We start from the raw sequence: 18,656 nt of genomic DNA, 5'->3' as shown, positions 1-18,656 counted from the left end.
AAAATATACAGGAGGGGTAAATTATTTTGATACTTTGCATATATGAAAATGTCTTTATTCTACCATCAGACTTGACGTTTGGTTGGATGTAGTATGTAGACTGGAAATTATTTACCTTCTAAATTTTGAAGGCAGTTGTATTAGTCCATTTTCATGCGGCTATGAAGACATACCCAAGGGTAATTATAAATTAAAATTAAAAATTACCAAGGGTAATTTATAAATTATATTATAAATTTATAAATTAATTATAAATTAAAATAAAAAATTACCAAGGGTAATTTATAAAGAATTTTAATTGACTCACAGTTCCACATGGCAAGGGAGGCTTCACAGTCATGGTGGAAGGTATGTCTTACATGGCACTAGGTGAGAAAAGCGAGTGACGAGCGAAGGGGGAAGCCCCTTATAAAACCATCAGATCTCATGAGAACTCACTCACTATCAAGAACAACAAGAAGGTAACCACCCCCGTGATTCAATTATCTCCACCTCTTCCCTCTCACAACATGTAGGAATTATGGGGATTAAAATTCAAGATGAGATTTGGGTGGGAACACAGCCAAGCATATCAGCAGTGTTCCATTTCATTCTTGTTTCCAACCAGTCTGATGTCTTGTTCTCCACACTGACCTATTTATTTTTCTCTCTGGTAGTTTGTGGACATTTTCTGTCCCCCACATTTTAAAATTTCATTTATTGGTAATATGCTGGCACTTGTTGTTCCCCTTCAATCTTCCAACTTTTGACTTTCAAGTCTGAGAGGTTTTACTGAATTATCTCCTCCCCTCCATTTTCTATTTTAGGAACCATTATTGACTATTGAACTTTCTGGATTGGTCCTCTCATTTTATTGTTTCTCTTAGATTTTCCATCTCTTTGTTTTTCTTCTCTACTTCTTGGAATTTTTTTTTGTTATCTTCCAAACATTTTATTAAGCTATCAAGATCCTTTTATTCTTTGGATTTTTTTTTTTTAAAGAACATTCTGTTCTTGTTCCATGAATGCAACAGATTCTGACAGCGTTTGCTCTGTTTTAGGAGCATTTCTGTGGAGCGACACGTTGTCAGAACTACCTACTCTGCCATTTTTGTTGCATCATCCTGGAACTATTTTTTTTAGTTGATGCTCCTGAGGTAGCTAAGTAGACACTAATGTCACCTACAAATAATGACTATTTGGTTTTGAATCCTTATAAATATTAATATCTTATATCTGTTGCTGTCTTACTGCAATAGTTGGAACTGCCAAAACAAACTTGAAGAGTTACTGTGATAAGTGACACTATGTTCTGGTTCTTATATTTAATGGATCATAGCAATTATTATCTCTAGTGGTTCACCTGCAAGCAAAAATTTTGCTTTTTATTTTAAATATTTTATCAAGAAGATCCATACCATTCCTGTACAGATAATTTCATCAGGAATGAAGTCTGAATTGCATCAACTGCTCTTTTTGGCATTTACCATTCTTGTTTTACATTAAACCTATGAATATGATTTTGTAATGATGAATCATAGGTTTCCTGATATTTAATAATCTTTATACTCCTAGAATAAGTTGTTGCTATAGGGATTCCTAATGCCTTGAGGCTTCAAATTTAGTACTACTATATTTTTAATTTTTCCACATATCTATGAGATTAGTCTATATTTTCTTTGTAATGTTTTGTTAACCTTGTTTTAAAAACTAGTAAATATCCTCATGTTTTATATAACTTGGAGCAATTTAAATAACATGGTGTGATGGTTAACTTTATATGTCAACCTGACTGGGCACAGGATGCCTAGCTAGCTGGTTAAACGTTGTATCTGGGTGTATCTGTGAAGGTATATTCACAAGAGATTAACATTTGAATTGGTGGACTGAGTAAAGCAGATGGCTCTCTCCAATGTGGTGGGCATCATCCAATACACTGAGGGCTGAATAGAATTAGAAGGTGGAGGAAGGTTGAATTCACTCTGCCTGATTACTTCAGTAGGGGCGTCAATCCCCTGCCCTCAGTGCTCCTGGTTCTCAGGTGTTCAGAGGTAGACTGGAATCGATACTGTTGGTTCTTCAACTCTCAGGGCTTCAAACTACCACATCAGCTTTCCTGTGTCCCCAGTTTGCACATGGCAGATCATGGTACTTCTCAGCCTCCATAATTACATAAGCCAATGCCCTGTAATACATCGCTTTATAAATAAATACTAGATATAAACTATAAATTGGCCAGGCGCAGTGGCTCATGCCTGTAATCCCAGCACTTTGGGAGGCCGAGGTGGGCAGATCATGAGGTCAGGAGATCAAGACCATCCTGGCCAACACAGTGAAATACCGTCTCTACTAAAAATACAAAAATTAGCTGGGTGTGGTGGCGCACCTGTAGTCCCAGATACTTGGGAGGCTGAGGCAGGAGAATCACTTGAACCAAGGAGGCGGAGGTTGCAGTGAGCTGAGATTGTACCACTGCACTCCAGCCTGGCGACAGAGCGAGACTCTGTCTCAAAATAAATAAATAAATAAATCCTAGATATGAATATATATATACATATTCTATTGGTTCTGTTTTTCTGAAGAATCCTAATACACATGAATATTATAAAGTATTCTCACATTTACAGAATAAACCTCTAAAGTAATTTGACCTTGATCTAGGCCATTTTAAAGGGGTATTTTTGGTAAAATTTTCCCATTTCTTTGAGTTAATGTGTAATTCTATTACTTCTTGGGAAGTTTTGATAATTTTGAGTTCCATAAAGAATCATTCTTTTTTTTATTTTCAAATATTTTAGCATAAAGTCACATACAGTAATCCATTTAAAATATTTAAACCCTTTACTTTTGGAAAAAAATATGAATAGGTTTCCTAATATGAATTGGAAACCTAAAGTTACATACAGTAATCCATTTAAAAATATTTAAACCCTTTACTACATATTAATATTTGGAAAAAATATGAATAGGTTTCTTAATATGAATTGGTTAAGGACTAGAAAAAGTTACTAAATATCATCTAGGAATTCACTTTTCTGGGTCCATCCAAGTTTGCACCAATTAAGAAACTGACAAAGAATAAAACAGAGATCAAAATTACCTTTATTACTGATAATGTTTAGATTGGCTGATACAGTTTAGATGTGCAGCAACAATGAGCTTGATAACCACAGGCCTAACAATGTTGAGTCCTCCCCCTATAAAATTTATAGCATGGAGAAACCAAACAGAATTTGTATTCCTTTCTGCCAGCAGGCTACCAGAAGAGGGAAAGCAGGGGAATAACCGTACATCCCCATGTAAGGTTATTTACCAATCAAGTAAGTCATACCTCCACTCCTAAGTAGGAATGAGTGAGAGAACAGAAAGAGATGGAGATAAAGATATCCACTCGTGTTCTTCCACATAAAAGAAAACATTAGGAGTAAGGAATAAATGCTTTCACCAATAAGATGTATGTATGTTCTTTGATTAAAAGCAATGGTTAATTTTTTTGCTAGGGGTTTGTTCTGTTAATCTTTTGTAAAAACTAGCTCATAGTTTTGCTGCATAATAAAGGCAATTAAGAATAAAACCAGCCGTGGCCAGGCGCGGTGGCTCATGCCTGGAATCCCAGCACTTTGGGAGGTCGAGATGGGAGGATCACCTGAGGTCAGGAGTTCAAGACCAGCCTTCAACATGGTGAAACCCCATCTCTACTAAAAATACAAAAATTAGCTGGCCATGGTGGCGGGCACCTGTAATCTCAGCTACTCGGGAGGCTGAGGCAGGAGAATTGCTTGAACCCGGGAGGTGGAGGTTGCAGTGAGCCAAGATTGCGCCATTGCACTCCAGCCTGGGTGACAAGAGCGAAACTGTGTCTCAAAAAAAAAAAAAAAGAAAAAGAATATAACTCGCTGGGCACAGTGGCTCATGCCTGTAATCCCAGCACTTTGGGAGGCTGAGGCGGGCGGATCACCTGAGTTCAGAAGTTCAAGACCATCCTGGCCAACATGGTGAAAACCCATCTCTATAAAAATACAAAAATTCACCGGACATGATGGCAGGTGCCTGTAATCCCAGCTGCTTGGGAGGCTGAGGGGGAGAATTGCTTGAACCCAGGAGGCAGAGGTTGCAGTGAGCCGAGATTGTGCTATTGCATTCCAGCCTGGGTGACAAGGTGAGACTCTGCCTCAAAAAAAAAAAAAAAAAAAAAAAGGAAGAATATAACTTCGCTTGTAATTACTTCTTTGGCTACACCCTACAGATTTTGGCTATGCAATGTGCTCAGGTTTGTTAATTTGTACACAGTGAGAGGTGGTAAGTATAGTAGTTAAGTGCACAAGCTCTAGAACCAGAACAGTTAGCAAACTTCTCTTTGCCTGTTTCCTCATCTATAAAATGGGGAAGCATAATAGTATCTACCTCATAGGGTTGCTGTAAAAATTAAACCAGTTAATATATGTGAAGGACATAGTGTCTGACACATTTAAAATGTTAATAGTTATGGCTGATATTCTTTGTGACATAGTAAATAATCAGTTTATATAAACATTTAAAGAGTATAAAGTTCTATGATATAGTATGCATAAAAATCAAGATGAATAATTATGTTATTCAAATCTATATATTTATTACTTAACATGTCAAATTCTGAAAGCTATAGAACACAGTGTCCAAGTACTGTTGTGGTTTGGCCAAATTATTTTTATTTTTGCCTTATATATTTCAATATTCACTTGTTGATTGACAGACTCAAAGAACGTATATTAGAACATTATAGTTTATCAAGCAGAATGAAAGAAATTACCTTTATCTTCCATTATGATTTTATCACATTGAACATCTTTATTCTTTGGTGCTCCATTGAAAGTCTGCATCATCCTTTCAACATATAGGTCGTTGCCTAATCTGTTTCTACAAAGGACTTCATAATTCTTGTTTCTCTGACTGTAAAAAATAAAGTGTATCCAACTCATTAATAAGAATCATCACCACATATATAATCTCTTTATATTATTCTTTTCCTTAAAATTACTTTCATTAATGTGGCTTGCACCAAAAAGTGAAGTGAGAGTTCAAAAAAAGCCTTAGGAAAAGACTGCACTAAATGACCTCCAGAGGACTCTTTTATACTGTGTCTATTTCCCAACATCCCTACTACTTTCGGTACCTTATCAATAACATGCTAGTGCTAACTCCAAGTAGGTTTTAGTTCTGAATATTTTTAGATTTTCCATTACTTCTTTGATGACCCATGAGGAATTTAGAAATGTGCTTTTGAACTTCCAAATGTGTATGTAAATGTGTCTGTTTTAGTTGAGATTTAAGTTATTAATTTTTAACTTTATTGCATTGTGGCCAGAAATTTTCATTTGTGTAATTCTATTCTGAAATTTTTGAGACCTTGCTTCATAGCCTTATGAATAATTTTTTAAATAAACTTATTTATTTATTTATTTATTTTTATTATTATTATTATTATTATTATTATACTTTAGGTTTTATTATTATTATTATTATTATACTTTAGGTTTTATGGTACATGTGTGCAATGTGCAGGTAAGTCACATATGTATACATGTGCCATGCTGGTGCGCTGCACCCACTAACTCCTCATCTAGCATTAGGTATATCTCCCAATGCTATCCCTCCCCCCTCCCCCCACCCCACAACAGTCCCCGAAGTGTGATGTTCCCCTTCCTGTGTCCATGTGTTCTCATTGTTCAATTCCCACCTATGAGTGAGAATATGCAGTGTTTGGTTTTTTGTTCTTGCGATAGTTTACTGAGAATGATGATTTCCAATTTCATCCATGTCCCTACAAAGGACATGAACTCATCATTTTTTATGGCTGCATAGTATTCCATGGTGTATATGTGCCACATTTTCTTAATCCAGTCTATCATTGTTGGACATTTGGGTTGGTTCCAAGTCTTTGCTATTGTGAATAATGCCGCAATAAACATACGTGTGCATGTGTCTTTATAGCAGCATGATTTATAGTCTCTTGGGTATATACCCAGCAATGGGATGGCTGGGTCGAATGGAATTTCTATTTCTAGATCCCTGAGGAATCGCCACACTGACTTCCACAAGGGTTGAACTAGTTTACAGTCCCACCAACAGTGTAAAAGTGTTCCTATTTCTCCACATCCTCTCCAGCACCTGCTGTTTCCTGACTTTTTAATGATCGCCATTCTAACTGGTGTGAGATGGTATCTCATTGTGGTTTTGATTTGCATTTCTCTGATGGCCAGTGATGGTGAGCATTTTTTCATGTGTTTTTTGGCTGCATAAATGTCTTCTTTTGAGAAGTGTCTGTTCATGTCCTTCACCCACTTTTTGATGGGGTTGTTTGTTTTTTTCTTGTAAATTTGTTGGAGTTCATTGTAGATTCTGGATATTAGCCCTTTGTCAGATGAGTAGGTTGTGAAAATTTTCTCCCATTTTGTAGGTTGCCTGTTCACTCTGATGGTAGTTTCTTTTGCTGTGCAGAAGCTCTTGAGTTTAATTAGATCCCATTTGTCAATTTTGGTTTTTGTTGCCATTGCTTTTGGTGTTTTAGACATGAAGTCCTTGCCCGTGCCTATGTCCTGAATGGTAATGCCTAGGTTTTCTTCTAGGGTTTTTACGGTTTTAGGTCTAACGTTTAAGTCTTTAATCCATCTTGAATTGATTTTTGTATAAGGTGTAAGGAAGGGATCCAGTTTCAGCTTTCTACATATGGCTAGCCAGTTTTCCCAGCACCATTTATTAAATAGGGAATCCTTTCCCCATTGCTTGTTTTTCTCAGGTTTGTCTAAGATCAGATAGTTGTACATATGTGGCATTATTTCTGACGGCTCTGTTCTATTCCATTGATCTATATCTCTGTTTTGGTACCAGTACCATGCTGTTTTGGTTACTGTAGCCTTGTGGTATAGTTTGAAGTCAGGTAGTGTGATGCCTGCAGCTTTGTTCTTTTGGCTTAGGATCGACTTGACGATGCGGGCTCTTTTTTGGTTCCATATGAACTTTAAAGTAGTTTTATCCAATTCTGTGAAGAAAGTCATTGGTAGCTTGATGGGGATGGCATTGAATCTGTAAATTACCTTGGGAAGGGTGGCCATTTTCAAGATATTGATTCTTCCTACCCATGAGCATGGAATGTTCTTCCATTTGTTTGTATCCTCTTTTATTTCCTTGAGCAGTGGTTTGTAGTTCTCCTTGAAGAGTTCCTTCACATCCCTTGTAAGTTGGATTCCTAGGTATTTTATTCTCTTTGAAGCAATTGTGAATGGGAGTTCACTCATGATTTGGCTCTCCGTTTGTCTGTTATTGGTGTATAAGAATGCTTGTGATTTTTGTACATTGATTTTGTATCCTGAGACTTTGCTGAATTTGCTTATCAGCTTAAGGAGATTTTGGGCTGAGACAATGGGGTTTTCTAGATATACTATCCTGTCATCTGCAAACAGGGACAATTTGACTTCTTCTTTTCCTAATTGAATACCCTTGATTTCCTTCTCCTGCCTAATTGCCCTGGCCAGAACTTCCAACACGATGTTGAATAGGAGTGGTGAGAGAGGGCATCCCTGTCTTGTGCCAGTTTTCAAAGGGAATGCTTCCAGTTTTTGCCCATTCAGTATGATATTGGCTGTGGGTTTGTCATAGATAGCTCTTATTATTTTGAGATACGTCCCATCAATACCTAATTTATTGAGAGTTTTTAGCATGAAGGGTTGTTGAATTTTGTCAAAGGCCTTTTCTGCATCTATTGAGATAATCATGTGGTTTTTGTCTTTGGTTCTGTTTATATGCTGGATTACATTTATTGATTTGCGTATATTGAACCAGCCTTGCATCCCAGGGATGAAGCCCACTTGATCATGGTGGATAAGCTTTTTGATGTGCTGCTGGATTCTGTTTGCCAGTATTTTATTGAGGATTTTTGCATCAATGTTCATCAAGGATATTGGTCTAAAATTCTCTTTTTTTGTTGTGTCTCTGCCAGGCTTTGGTATCAGGATGATGCTGGCCTCATAAAATGAGTTAGGGAGGATTCCCTCTTTTTCTATTGATTGGAATAGTTTCAGAAGGAATGGTACCAGCTCCTCCTTGTACCTCTGGTAGAATTCGGCTGTGAACCCATCTGGTCCTGGACTTTTTTTGGTTGGTAAGCTATTGATTATTGCCACAATTTCAGCTCCTGTTATTGGTCTATTCAGAGATTCAACTTCTTCCTGGTTTAGTCTTGGGAGGGTGTATGTGTTGAGGAATTTATCCATTTCTTCTAGATTTTCTAGTTTATTTGCATAGAGGTGTTTGTAGTATTCTCTGATGGTAGTTTGTATTTCTGTGGGATCGGTGGTGATATCCCCTTTATCATTTTTTATTGCATCTATTTGATTCTTCTCTCTTTTTTTCTTTATTAATCTTGCTAGCGGTCTATCAATTTTGTTGATCCTTTCAAAAAACCAGCTCCTGGATTCATTAATTTTTTGAAGGGTTTTTTGTGTCTCTATTTCCTTCAGTTCTGCTCTGATTTTAGTTATTTCTTGTCTTCTGCTAGCTTTTGAATGTGTTTGCTCTTGCTTTTCTAGTTCTTTTAATTGTGATGTTAGGGTGTCAATTTTGGATCTTTCCTGCTTTCTCTTGTGGGCATTTAGTGCTATAAATTTCCCTCTACACACTGCTTTGAATGCATCCCAGAGATTCTGGTATGTTGTGTCTTGGTTCTCGTTGGTTTCAAAGAACATCTTTATTTCTGCCTTCATTTTGTTATGTACCCAGTAGTCATTCAGGAGCAGGTTGTTCAGTTTCCATGTAGTTGAGCGGTTTTGAGTGAGATTCTTAATCCTGAGTTCTAGCTTGATTGCACTGTGATCTGAGAGATAGTTTGTTATAATTTCTGTTCTTTTACATTTATTGAGGAGAGCTTTACTTCCAAGTATGTGGTCAATTTTGGAATAGGTGTGGTGTGGTGCTGAAAAAAATGTATATTAATTTTTTATAAATGCTGCATGTGTGCTGAAAGAGAATGTGTTCTCTAATTGTTGAGTACAGAAGTCTGTATCTGACCATTAAGTTTTTATTCAAATTTTCTATATCCATACTAATGTGTTCTCTGGTTGACCTACCAACAATTAATAGAGGTGTGTTTGAATCTCCTGCTTTAACAGGATATGTATCAAGTTTCCAATTTTTGCTTCACATATTTTCAGGTTATTTTATTTATTTATTTATTTATTGAGACGGAGTCTTGCTCTGTCACCCAGGCTGCAGTGCAGTGGCACGACCTCAGCTCACTGCAACCTCCGCCTCTCAGGTTCAAGTGATTCTCCTGCCTCGGCCTCCCGAGAAGCTGGTACTACTGGCATAAGCCACCACGCCCAGCTAATTTTTGTACTTTTAGTAGACACAAGGTTTTACCATTTTGACCAGGCTGCTCATGAACTCCTGACCTCAGGTGATCCACCCACCTCATCCTCCCAAAGTGCTGGGATTACAGGCGTGAGCCACCGTGTCTGGCCCATGTTATTTTATTAGGAATATTCAAGTTCAGGATAACTATACCTTCCTATCATTATGAAGTACACTTTATCCCTAATAATGCTGTCAGTTTAATTGTTCCTCTGCAGGTGACATGTTTTTTAAAAATATTTTTTCTATTTTTACTTTTTAAAGAAATTACTTTTATATTCCAATGCTCTTATTTATCTATTTATTTATTTATACATAATAATAATAAGAGATGTGGTCTCACTGTGTTGCCCAGGGTGATCTCCACTCACTGCAACCTTCCCCTCCTGGAGAAGCAATTCTCATGCCTCAGCCTCCCGAGTAGCTGGGATTATAGGTGCCCGCCACCATGCCCAGCCAATTTTTGTATTTTTAATAAAGACAAGGTTTCACCATGTTGGCCAGGCTGGTCTCAAACTCCTGACCTCAAGTGATCCGCCCGCCTCAGCCTCCCAAAGTGCTGGGATTATAGGCATGAGCTACCACACCCGGCCTGACAGTTTCTTAATGTTAGTCATGTTTTAACTCTGTCTCTTATTTGTTTAAACATTTCACACATATTTTATATTCTATATCTGATAATATAATTATCTATAGTCTTCAGGATCTATACCAAATTCAACCTGAGGGAATTCTTCTCCTTCTCCTTCTCCCTCTCCTTCTCCCTCTCCTTCTCCTTCTCCTTCTCCCTCTCCTTCTCCCTCCTCTCCCTCCTCTTCTTCTTCTTCTTCATCTTCTTCTTCCTTTTTTTTTTTTTTTTTTTAAGACATGGTCACATGGTCTCTCTCGGTTGACCAGGCTGGAATGCAATGGCGTGAACACAGCTCACTGCAGCCACAACTTCCCGTGATCAATCAAGTGATTCTCCTACCTCAGCCTCCCGAGCAGCTGGGACTACAGGTATGTACCACCATGCCCGGCTAATCAAAAAAGAAAAAAAAAAATTGTAGAGATAGGGCTCCCGCCATGTTGCAGGCTGGTCTCAAACTCCTGGGCTCAAGCCATCCTCCTGCCTTGGCCTCCCAGAGTGCTGGGATTACAGGCATGAGCCACCACACCCAGCTGATTTGAGGGAATCTTAAGAGCCAAAATGGTGGTATGTTTTGCTCCAGAGATTTGTGTTTGCTTCTGACAGTAGGGAGTTGACTCTACTGGCCTAGGATCAGTTGAGATAATCGAGCTCCTTTTGAGAGTTTTGGCTTAACACAGGAATCTCTCTTTCAGCTCTTTCAGTGTAAGTGTTGGGAGAACCCAAGACTCATCACTGGTCTCCAGATCCATATGTTAATTAGCATTTCTTCCCAGCATTTCTCCCTTTCTGATTTTAAAGCAATTATCTATCCCTTTCTTTTTTCTCTCTTTCCCTTTTTTTTTTTTTTTTTTTTGGTCCTAGGAACTTTCCCTTCCTTCTTATGAGCTTTTAAAGGTACACTATTCATGATCTAATATGTACTATGTTTTATAGTCCAAACCATATTATAATATTTTATATTTTGAGAAGGAATAATACCCTAATTATTTTAGTGGAGTTTTTAGTACCATAAATCCTATTCAAATAATACTTTAGGTAAAATAATCAGAATAACTATTAATAATCTACTTATAGTAGCTATATTAATTTTAGACAGAAGAGAGCAGAACAAGAAAAATTATCAGGGATAAAGAGGGATAGTACAAAATGATAAAGGGGTCAATTCTTCATGAAAACGTAACAATCCTTAAATGTGTATCTGCCTAACAACAGACTGTCAAAATACTTGAGACCAAAACTAACTCTATTTATATTCATTAATAAAGAGAAATGGAAAACTTCTCTAATATAGTAAATTCATTTATTTACCTATATTTTGCCTTCCTAAGTTTTAAATATTAGGTTGGTGCAAAAGTAATTGCAGTTTTGGCTATTACTATAAAAATGTCAGTTCTTTCTTTTTAAATTGGAAATGATCTATATATGTATAAAAGTAAAAATAATTAAAACCTATTTAGAGACTTGGAAGCTTATTTTGTTATTTGGCTTAGAAGTTCGCCTAATTATTTAAAAATATGGTAAAGCTATGGCCTCTTCCTCTAGAAAAATTTACACACAACAAAAACATGAACATAAATGTTCACATGGCACTTATATAACTTTGTATATAATTTTGTAGGGAATATACAGTCTCCCCCCAAACCCCATAGTGTATACCCCAGAATCCCCAAGGACCCTTCACAGAAACAAGGATAAGAACCCTTGGCTTAGCATTTCAATTACAGAAACAATGTAGACAACTGAACCATACATACGTTACTTTCTCAGCTTCTTCAGATTCTACAGAGACGATGACTGTGGGCAAGTCAAAAAATCTCAGTGTTTCTGTCTCTGTGAGTATTATCTCTATATTCTTCTCCAGGTCTTCTTTTGTTACAATTTTTTCAGGTGCTGCCCTTATAACTTGCAAATCTAAAATACATGACTTAATTAAAATCATTTACTAATTGCTATTTTTAATTTACATTTTTCCTTCTAGTCACCAAAATACCATAATGGGTAATATATTGCAGGTGGTTTATATAGTCAAGGAACAGGCCAGGTTGTGAGATGTAGTATATTCAACCTTTCTGAAGCCAAATTGGATCTTGTAGGCCATAAACAGCCTTCCTTGCTGACATAACAAGCCTACCCCAGTCTAACACCTATAGTCATAACTCTAAGGGTATTCCATTATAACTATCCCACAATATTAATTGGGAACTGGGGTTAGTGACTGTTGGTACTACTCAAGAATATGGAGGCAAGCATATTTAGGGGGTATAATAAGCAACACTTCTTTGAGCCGTGAAGTTAACTTCTAATTCGTTGCTTTAGCAAACTTTTATCCTTCCTTTGCTCTCCTTATTAGCTGTCTTTTAATTTAGATGTCATTCCACCTCTAATCATCTTCACCAGGGGTAAAGGCTCTACTATATTAGTCCTGGTTGACTATAGAAATAAAATTGGAACCAATGTCTATGCAAATAATAGAGTGAAAATAATTGGTCATAAACTTTTAGGACAGTCAGAACTTGATCCAAGGTCCTTGGAAAATTCCACTGAGAATTGAGTTTCACAGCTGGGAGAGTTTGGAATTGGTTATGTGGGTAACAGCCATGAGAAAGTATATAAGTGAGAGTTCAATGTTTTTTTATCAGCAACAGGGTATACAGCAGACATTCATGAGCCTTTGGGATAGGTAAAGCTTGGACAGCTTTAGGAAAACTTAAAAACGTCTCAGTCTCCTCTTAAAAAGGTTCAGAACTCAGAAAAACACCTTCCTTATAATCTAAAGAAAATACAAGTTATTAATTCCAAAAATCAATCATCAACATTTTTAATGGCTAAATAAATTATGACATACCATCTATGACTATTAAATAGTAAGTAATGTAATAATAAAAATTTTTGAAAATATGTTCTAAAATGTTAAATGACAGAGCAGCCCAGAACATGATCTGCACTATGGTAATAAGAATGTAAAATATTATGCAGATAAACAAGGTCAGGAAACAGAAATTTTTAAGTTGCAAATCTTCTTTAGTTTTGGGTGATTCTTCTTTTTTAAAATATTCTTTAATGTTTTTCTATTTGTGTAATAAATTTTAAAAATAAGTAAAATATTTTATTTATATAAGTAAATTTGACTAAGACAGACAAAATGAGTAAAGAAGTAAATTAGTTATTCACAAGAACAAAATTTGAGGTATATGTAGTCCAAACTTTTTGTCAATGAAGAAAAAAAAAACAGAGGTTAAGTGAAAAGTCCACACAGGAATACTAACAATTTTAAGACTAGTGATTTAAGCTCTTGATTCTCTGAGGTTTCTTATTGTTAGACCACCAGATCTTCCTTTGCAATTTAGTTATATAAACTTCAAAGTAGCATTGTGGCACAGACATGCTAATTATAAAAATAAATGACACGGTTGGGAAAAGTAATAGTCTAGTCAACCTTCTTGATGGCAGAGGAACTACCATTCATAGACAAAGCCCTAGGATGGCAAATAGGATTTTTGCCTGGAGTTCTGTATCACCCATTTCCTAAATGTTGCTTGAATTTAATATATGTTCAGAAACTACCCCCAAACCACACTCTTTACCTATAGAATCTGTCTATTTCATGGGTCAGATCCCCTAACTTTAGACTGGCTGTACCACAGATTTTGAGTACACCTCTCTCTCCACCTAGAAAAGCGTCACAATTCTATCAATCTGTTTTGCCTGCTTCTCTTGACTGCCAATGATGGAGGGAACATCTACACTCCTGATGGTTCTTCCCAGAGGAGGGAGCTCTAGCCTAGTATGACAATCATGGCTCCTCTCCACACCTTTACTCATGAATCCCCTTGAGAGGGTTAGGAGAGTCCTGAAGTGGTCTAGAACCTTTCATGAATAGGTGGGTAAGTCTGTCAAATTTGAGGGTTTCACAGGGGACTTTTATCCATAATGTGATATTTTGGCTCCAATTCATCATATTTACCCTTATCATATTTTTCAATTAATTCAGAACAGGGTGAGGAAAAGGGATGCAATTGTTTGGCTATTCTCAGAGACCCCAGTAGAGAACAACCTATGAAGCCTTCCTTGGCCTCTACTTTAGCTTCAATGGGCCCAATAAAATTACAGCATAATTGAGTCACAAAAGCAGTTTATTCTTCCTCCCTTCTCCTAACTTGTCAAAGGTATCTATTAGTGACTTATTTATTAACTGAGAGCATCCAGAGACAACCTGTGCATGAGATGCTGTTTGGCCCCTACCTTGCAATTAAAACCACAAACTTTTCTAAGCACAAAACTCCTTCTGGTTATATGGTAAAGCAATGGTTCTCAAACTTTACCCTGCAACAGAATCACCCAAGGGCTTAGCAATAATTGCTTGGACTTACCTCTAGACTTTTTTTCAACATTTGGTAAACTTTGTATTTTAGAATAGTTTTAGGTATACAGAAGAGTTGTAAGAATAATTAGAGTTTCTGTATACCGTATATCCAGTTTTCCCTATTGTTAACATTACTTTGGTAGATTTAGTACAACTACAATATTGCTATTTTATTGTCATATAAAGTCCATATTTTATTCTAATTTCCTTAAATTTAACTAACATCATTTTTCTCTTCCAGGATCTCATCCAAGACACCACATTACATTTAGTCATCATGCCTCCTTAGGGCTCTCTACACTGTGACAGTTTCTCAGAATTTCCTTGTTTTTGATGACTTTGAGATTTTTGAAAAGTAGTAGTCATGTATTTTGTAGAATGTCCTTCAATTTGTGATTTTCTGATATTAAACAAGTGTTATGGGTTTCTGGGAGGAAGACTACAGAGGTAAAGTGTAATTCTCATCATATATCAAAGATACATGCTAACATCATAACTTATCATTGATGGTGTTAATCTTGACCACCTGTCAATATCCTCTGCTTTAAAGTTATTTCCCCCCTCTCCTTTACATATTGTACTGTTTAGAAGAAAGTCAACATGCAAAGCCCATACTTGTAGAATGGGAAGTTAAGACCCACCTTCTTGAGGGAAGAATATCTATATAATTATTTGGAATTCTTGTGTAAAAAGATTTGTCTATTCTCTCCTCTTCATTTATTCAATATTAGTTTGTGTTACTATGAACTCATGGGTATTTATTTTATAATTTGGGTTATAATCCAATTCTACACTATTTATTTTGTTGTTGAAATTGTTCTACCTTTTGCCATTGTGAGCTCTATCTGTTGGCTGCTAGGTTCCTCTCAAATACCCCTTTTTGTTGTTTGTTTATTGTAGAGTTTTGTTCTATTTTGTTTTGTTTGAGCACTTCTTTACTTTCTGGCTCATCTTGTATCCCTGCACCAACTCTAGAATCAGGCATTTCTTCAAAGAGCTCTAGTTACTTTTATTAGAGAATGGAATTAGAAACCAAAATCTGAGCACTGAGAGTGCTTGCTGCTTCTGGGGTGTCATTGCTTCTAGGCCTTCTTAGTGGACAGAGCTAAGAAATATTTGTATGTATACTAACTTGTATATACAAACATATCTATACATCTATGTTCATCTATATCTCTATTGAGCTAAACATGAGTTTATATTAATGTTTTTGATACTGGTTCAATACCACATGAATAATTCTAGCTTCCCTTCTTGCCTTCTGTAATCTCCCACTCCAACAATGGTGAGTTCCTACCATCTGCCCTCCAATTACTTACATGTTCAATCCCAGCATGCATGTACAATGACTCAGAATTATTAACCCATACCCCCATGGGAAATGACTATAAACTAGAGTGTTTATTTGCAGTTCCTTTTGTCTTTAATCTTATAGCCTCTACTCATTTTCAATATTATTTAGGTATATACCCTTTCCTCCCACTCCTTCTGGAGGGTTATATTATACATTTGTAAGGCAGTTTGATTCTTTTGTTACAATCTGTATTCTATTGTAGGATCCTCCTATTTCTTAATTGTGATTTTTAAAAAACCTCCCAAATTATAAGCCTCACTTTTTGTGCTGTAATATTCTATGGGTTTTAGTAAAGGCATGGTGCTATGTATCCACCATTACAGTATCTATACAGAATAGTTTTATCGTCCTAAAAATATTCATTATGCTTCACCTATTCAATTCTCCCTTCTCTTCAAGGCCCTGCTAGCAACCATTGATTTGTTTTCTGTTTCTATAGTTTTGCCTTTCTCTAGACTGTCATATAAGTAGAATCAGACAGGATATAGTCTTTTCAGACTGGTTTATTTGACTTAGCAATAAGTATTTAAGATTCATCAATCTTGTTGCATGGATTCATAGCTCATTTTTTTATTGCTGAATAATATTCCATTATATGGACATACTGTTGTTTATCTATTCACCACTTAAAAGACATCTTGGTTGCTTCTAGTCTTTTGCATTGATGATTAAGCTGCTAGAAACATTTGAGTGCAGATTTTTGTGTGAAGATAAATTTTCAGTTCATTTGGGTAAATACCAAGGAACACAACTGCTTGATGATATGGTAAGAGTATGTTTAGTTTTATGAGAAATTGCCAAACTATATTCCAAACTGGATGTACCATTGTGCATCCCCACCAGCAAGGAATGAGAGTTTCTGTTTCTCCACATCTTTGCCAGCAATTGGTATTATCAGGTTTTTTTTAGCCATTTAAATGCATATGTAGTACTATCTCATTTTTAGTTTGTATTTTCCTAATGACATATGAAGCTGAGCATTATTTCATATGCTTATATGCCATCTGTATATCTTTTTTGACGAAGTGTTTGTTCCTACGTTTTGTTCACTTTTCACTGGGTTGGTGATATGGTTTGGTTGTGTCCCCACCCAAATCTCATCTTGAATTGTAACTCCCACAATTCCCACGTGTCATGGGAGGAACCCAATGGGAGGTGATTGAATTAAGGGGGTGGGTCTTTCCTGCACTGTTTTCTTGATAGTGAATGAGTCTCACAAGATCTGATGGTTTTAAAAGCGGGAGTTTCCCTGCACAAGCTCTCTATTTTGCATGCCACCATCCACATGAGATGTGACTTGCTCATCCTTTCCTTCTGGCATGATTGTGAGGCCTTCCCAGCCACGTGGAACTGTAAGTCCATTAAACCTCTTTTTCTTCCCAGTCTCAGGTATGTCTTTATCAGCAGCATGAAAATGGACTGATACAGTAAATTGGTACCAGTAGAATGGGGTGCTGCTGTAGACACCCAAAAATGTGGAAGCAACTTTGGGACTGGATAACAGACAGAGGTTGGAACAGTTTGGAGGGCTCAGAAGAAGACAGGAAAATGTGGGAAAGTTTGGAACTCCCTAGAGACTTGTTGAATGGCTTTGACCAAAATGCTGAGAGCAATACGGACAATAAAGTCTAGGCTGAGGTAGTCTCAGATGGAAATGAAGGACTCGTTGGGAACTGGAGCAAAGGTGACTCTTGTAGCAAAAAGAGGGTGACATTTTGCCTCTGCCTTAGAGATTCATGGAACTTGAACTTGAGAGAGATTTAGGGTATCTGGCAAAAGAAATTTCTAAGCAATAAAGCATTCAAGAGGTGACATGGGTGCTGTTAAAGGCATTCAGTTTTATAAGGGAAGCAGAGCATAAAAGATCGGAAAATTTACTGCCTGACAATGCAATAGAAAAGAAAATCCCATTTTCTGAAATGAAATTCAAGCTGGCTGCAGAAATGTGCATAAGTAACGAGGAGCCAAATATTAATCACCAAGACAATGGGGAAAATGTCTACAGAGCATGTCAGAGGTCTTCATGGCAGCCCCTCCCATCACAAGCCTGGAGGCCTAGGAGGTAAATGTGGTTTCATGGGCTGGGCCCAGGGTCCCAGTGTTGTGTGCAGTCTAGGGATTTGGTGCCCTGCATCCCAGCCACTCCAGCCATGACTAAAAGGGATGAAGGTAGAGCTCAAGCTATGGCTTCAGAGGGTGGAAGCCCCAAGCCTTGGCAGCTTCCATGTGGTATTGAGCCTGTGGGTGCACAGATGTCAAGAATTGAGGTATGAGAACCTCCACCTAGATTTTAGAAGATGTATGGTAACGCCTGGATGCCCAGCCAGAAGTTTGCTGCAGGGGCGGGGCCATCATGGAGAAGCTCTGCTAGGGCAATGCAGAAGGGAAATGTGGGGTTGGAGCCCCCACACAGAGTCCCTACTGGGGCACTGCCTAGTGGAGCCTTGAGAAGAGGACCACCATCCTCCAGACCCCAGAATGGTAGATCCACTGATAGCTTGCACCATGTGCCAGGAAAAGCCATAGACACTCAATGCCAACTCATGAAAACAGCCAGGAGGGAGGCTATACCCTGAAAAGCCACAGGGGTGGAGCTGTCCAAGACCATGGGAACCCACCTCTTGCATCAGTGTGACCTGGATGCAAGATATGGAGTGAAAAGAGATCATTTTGAGTTTTAAAATTTGACTGCCCTGCTGGATTTTGGACTTGCATGGGGCCTGTAGCCCCTTTGTTTTGGCCAATTTCTCCCATTTGGAACAGCTGTATTTACCCAATGCCTGTACCCCCATTGTATCTAGGAAGTAACTAACTTGCTTTTGATTTTACAGGCTCATAGGCAAAAGGGACTTGCCTTGTCTCAGATGAGACATTGGACGGTGGACTTTTGAGTTAATGCTGAAATGACTTAAGACTTGGGGGGACTGTTGGGAAGGCATGATTGG

The 18,656-nt window shown here is 37.4% G+C and overlaps 1 protein-coding gene across 1 annotated transcript in view; it reads right to left on the bottom strand.

Moving 5' to 3' along the window:
* Positions 1–18,656, bottom strand: part of DNAI4 (dynein axonemal intermediate chain 4) — a 113,689-nt gene that overhangs the window by 52,214 nt on the left and 42,819 nt on the right. The window contains 2 exon segments of the mRNA XM_024246372.3: positions 4,769–4,908; positions 11,749–11,905. Of these exon segments, the coding sequence (XP_024102140.2) occupies positions 4,769–4,908; positions 11,749–11,905 (297 nt within the window).

This window comes from Pongo abelii, chromosome 1 (assembly GCF_028885655.2).
Source record: "Pongo abelii isolate AG06213 chromosome 1, NHGRI_mPonAbe1-v2.0_pri, whole genome shotgun sequence".
NCBI lineage: Eukaryota > Metazoa > Chordata > Mammalia > Primates > Hominidae > Pongo > Pongo abelii.
This window is presented reverse-complemented; position numbering and strand designations above follow the sequence as displayed.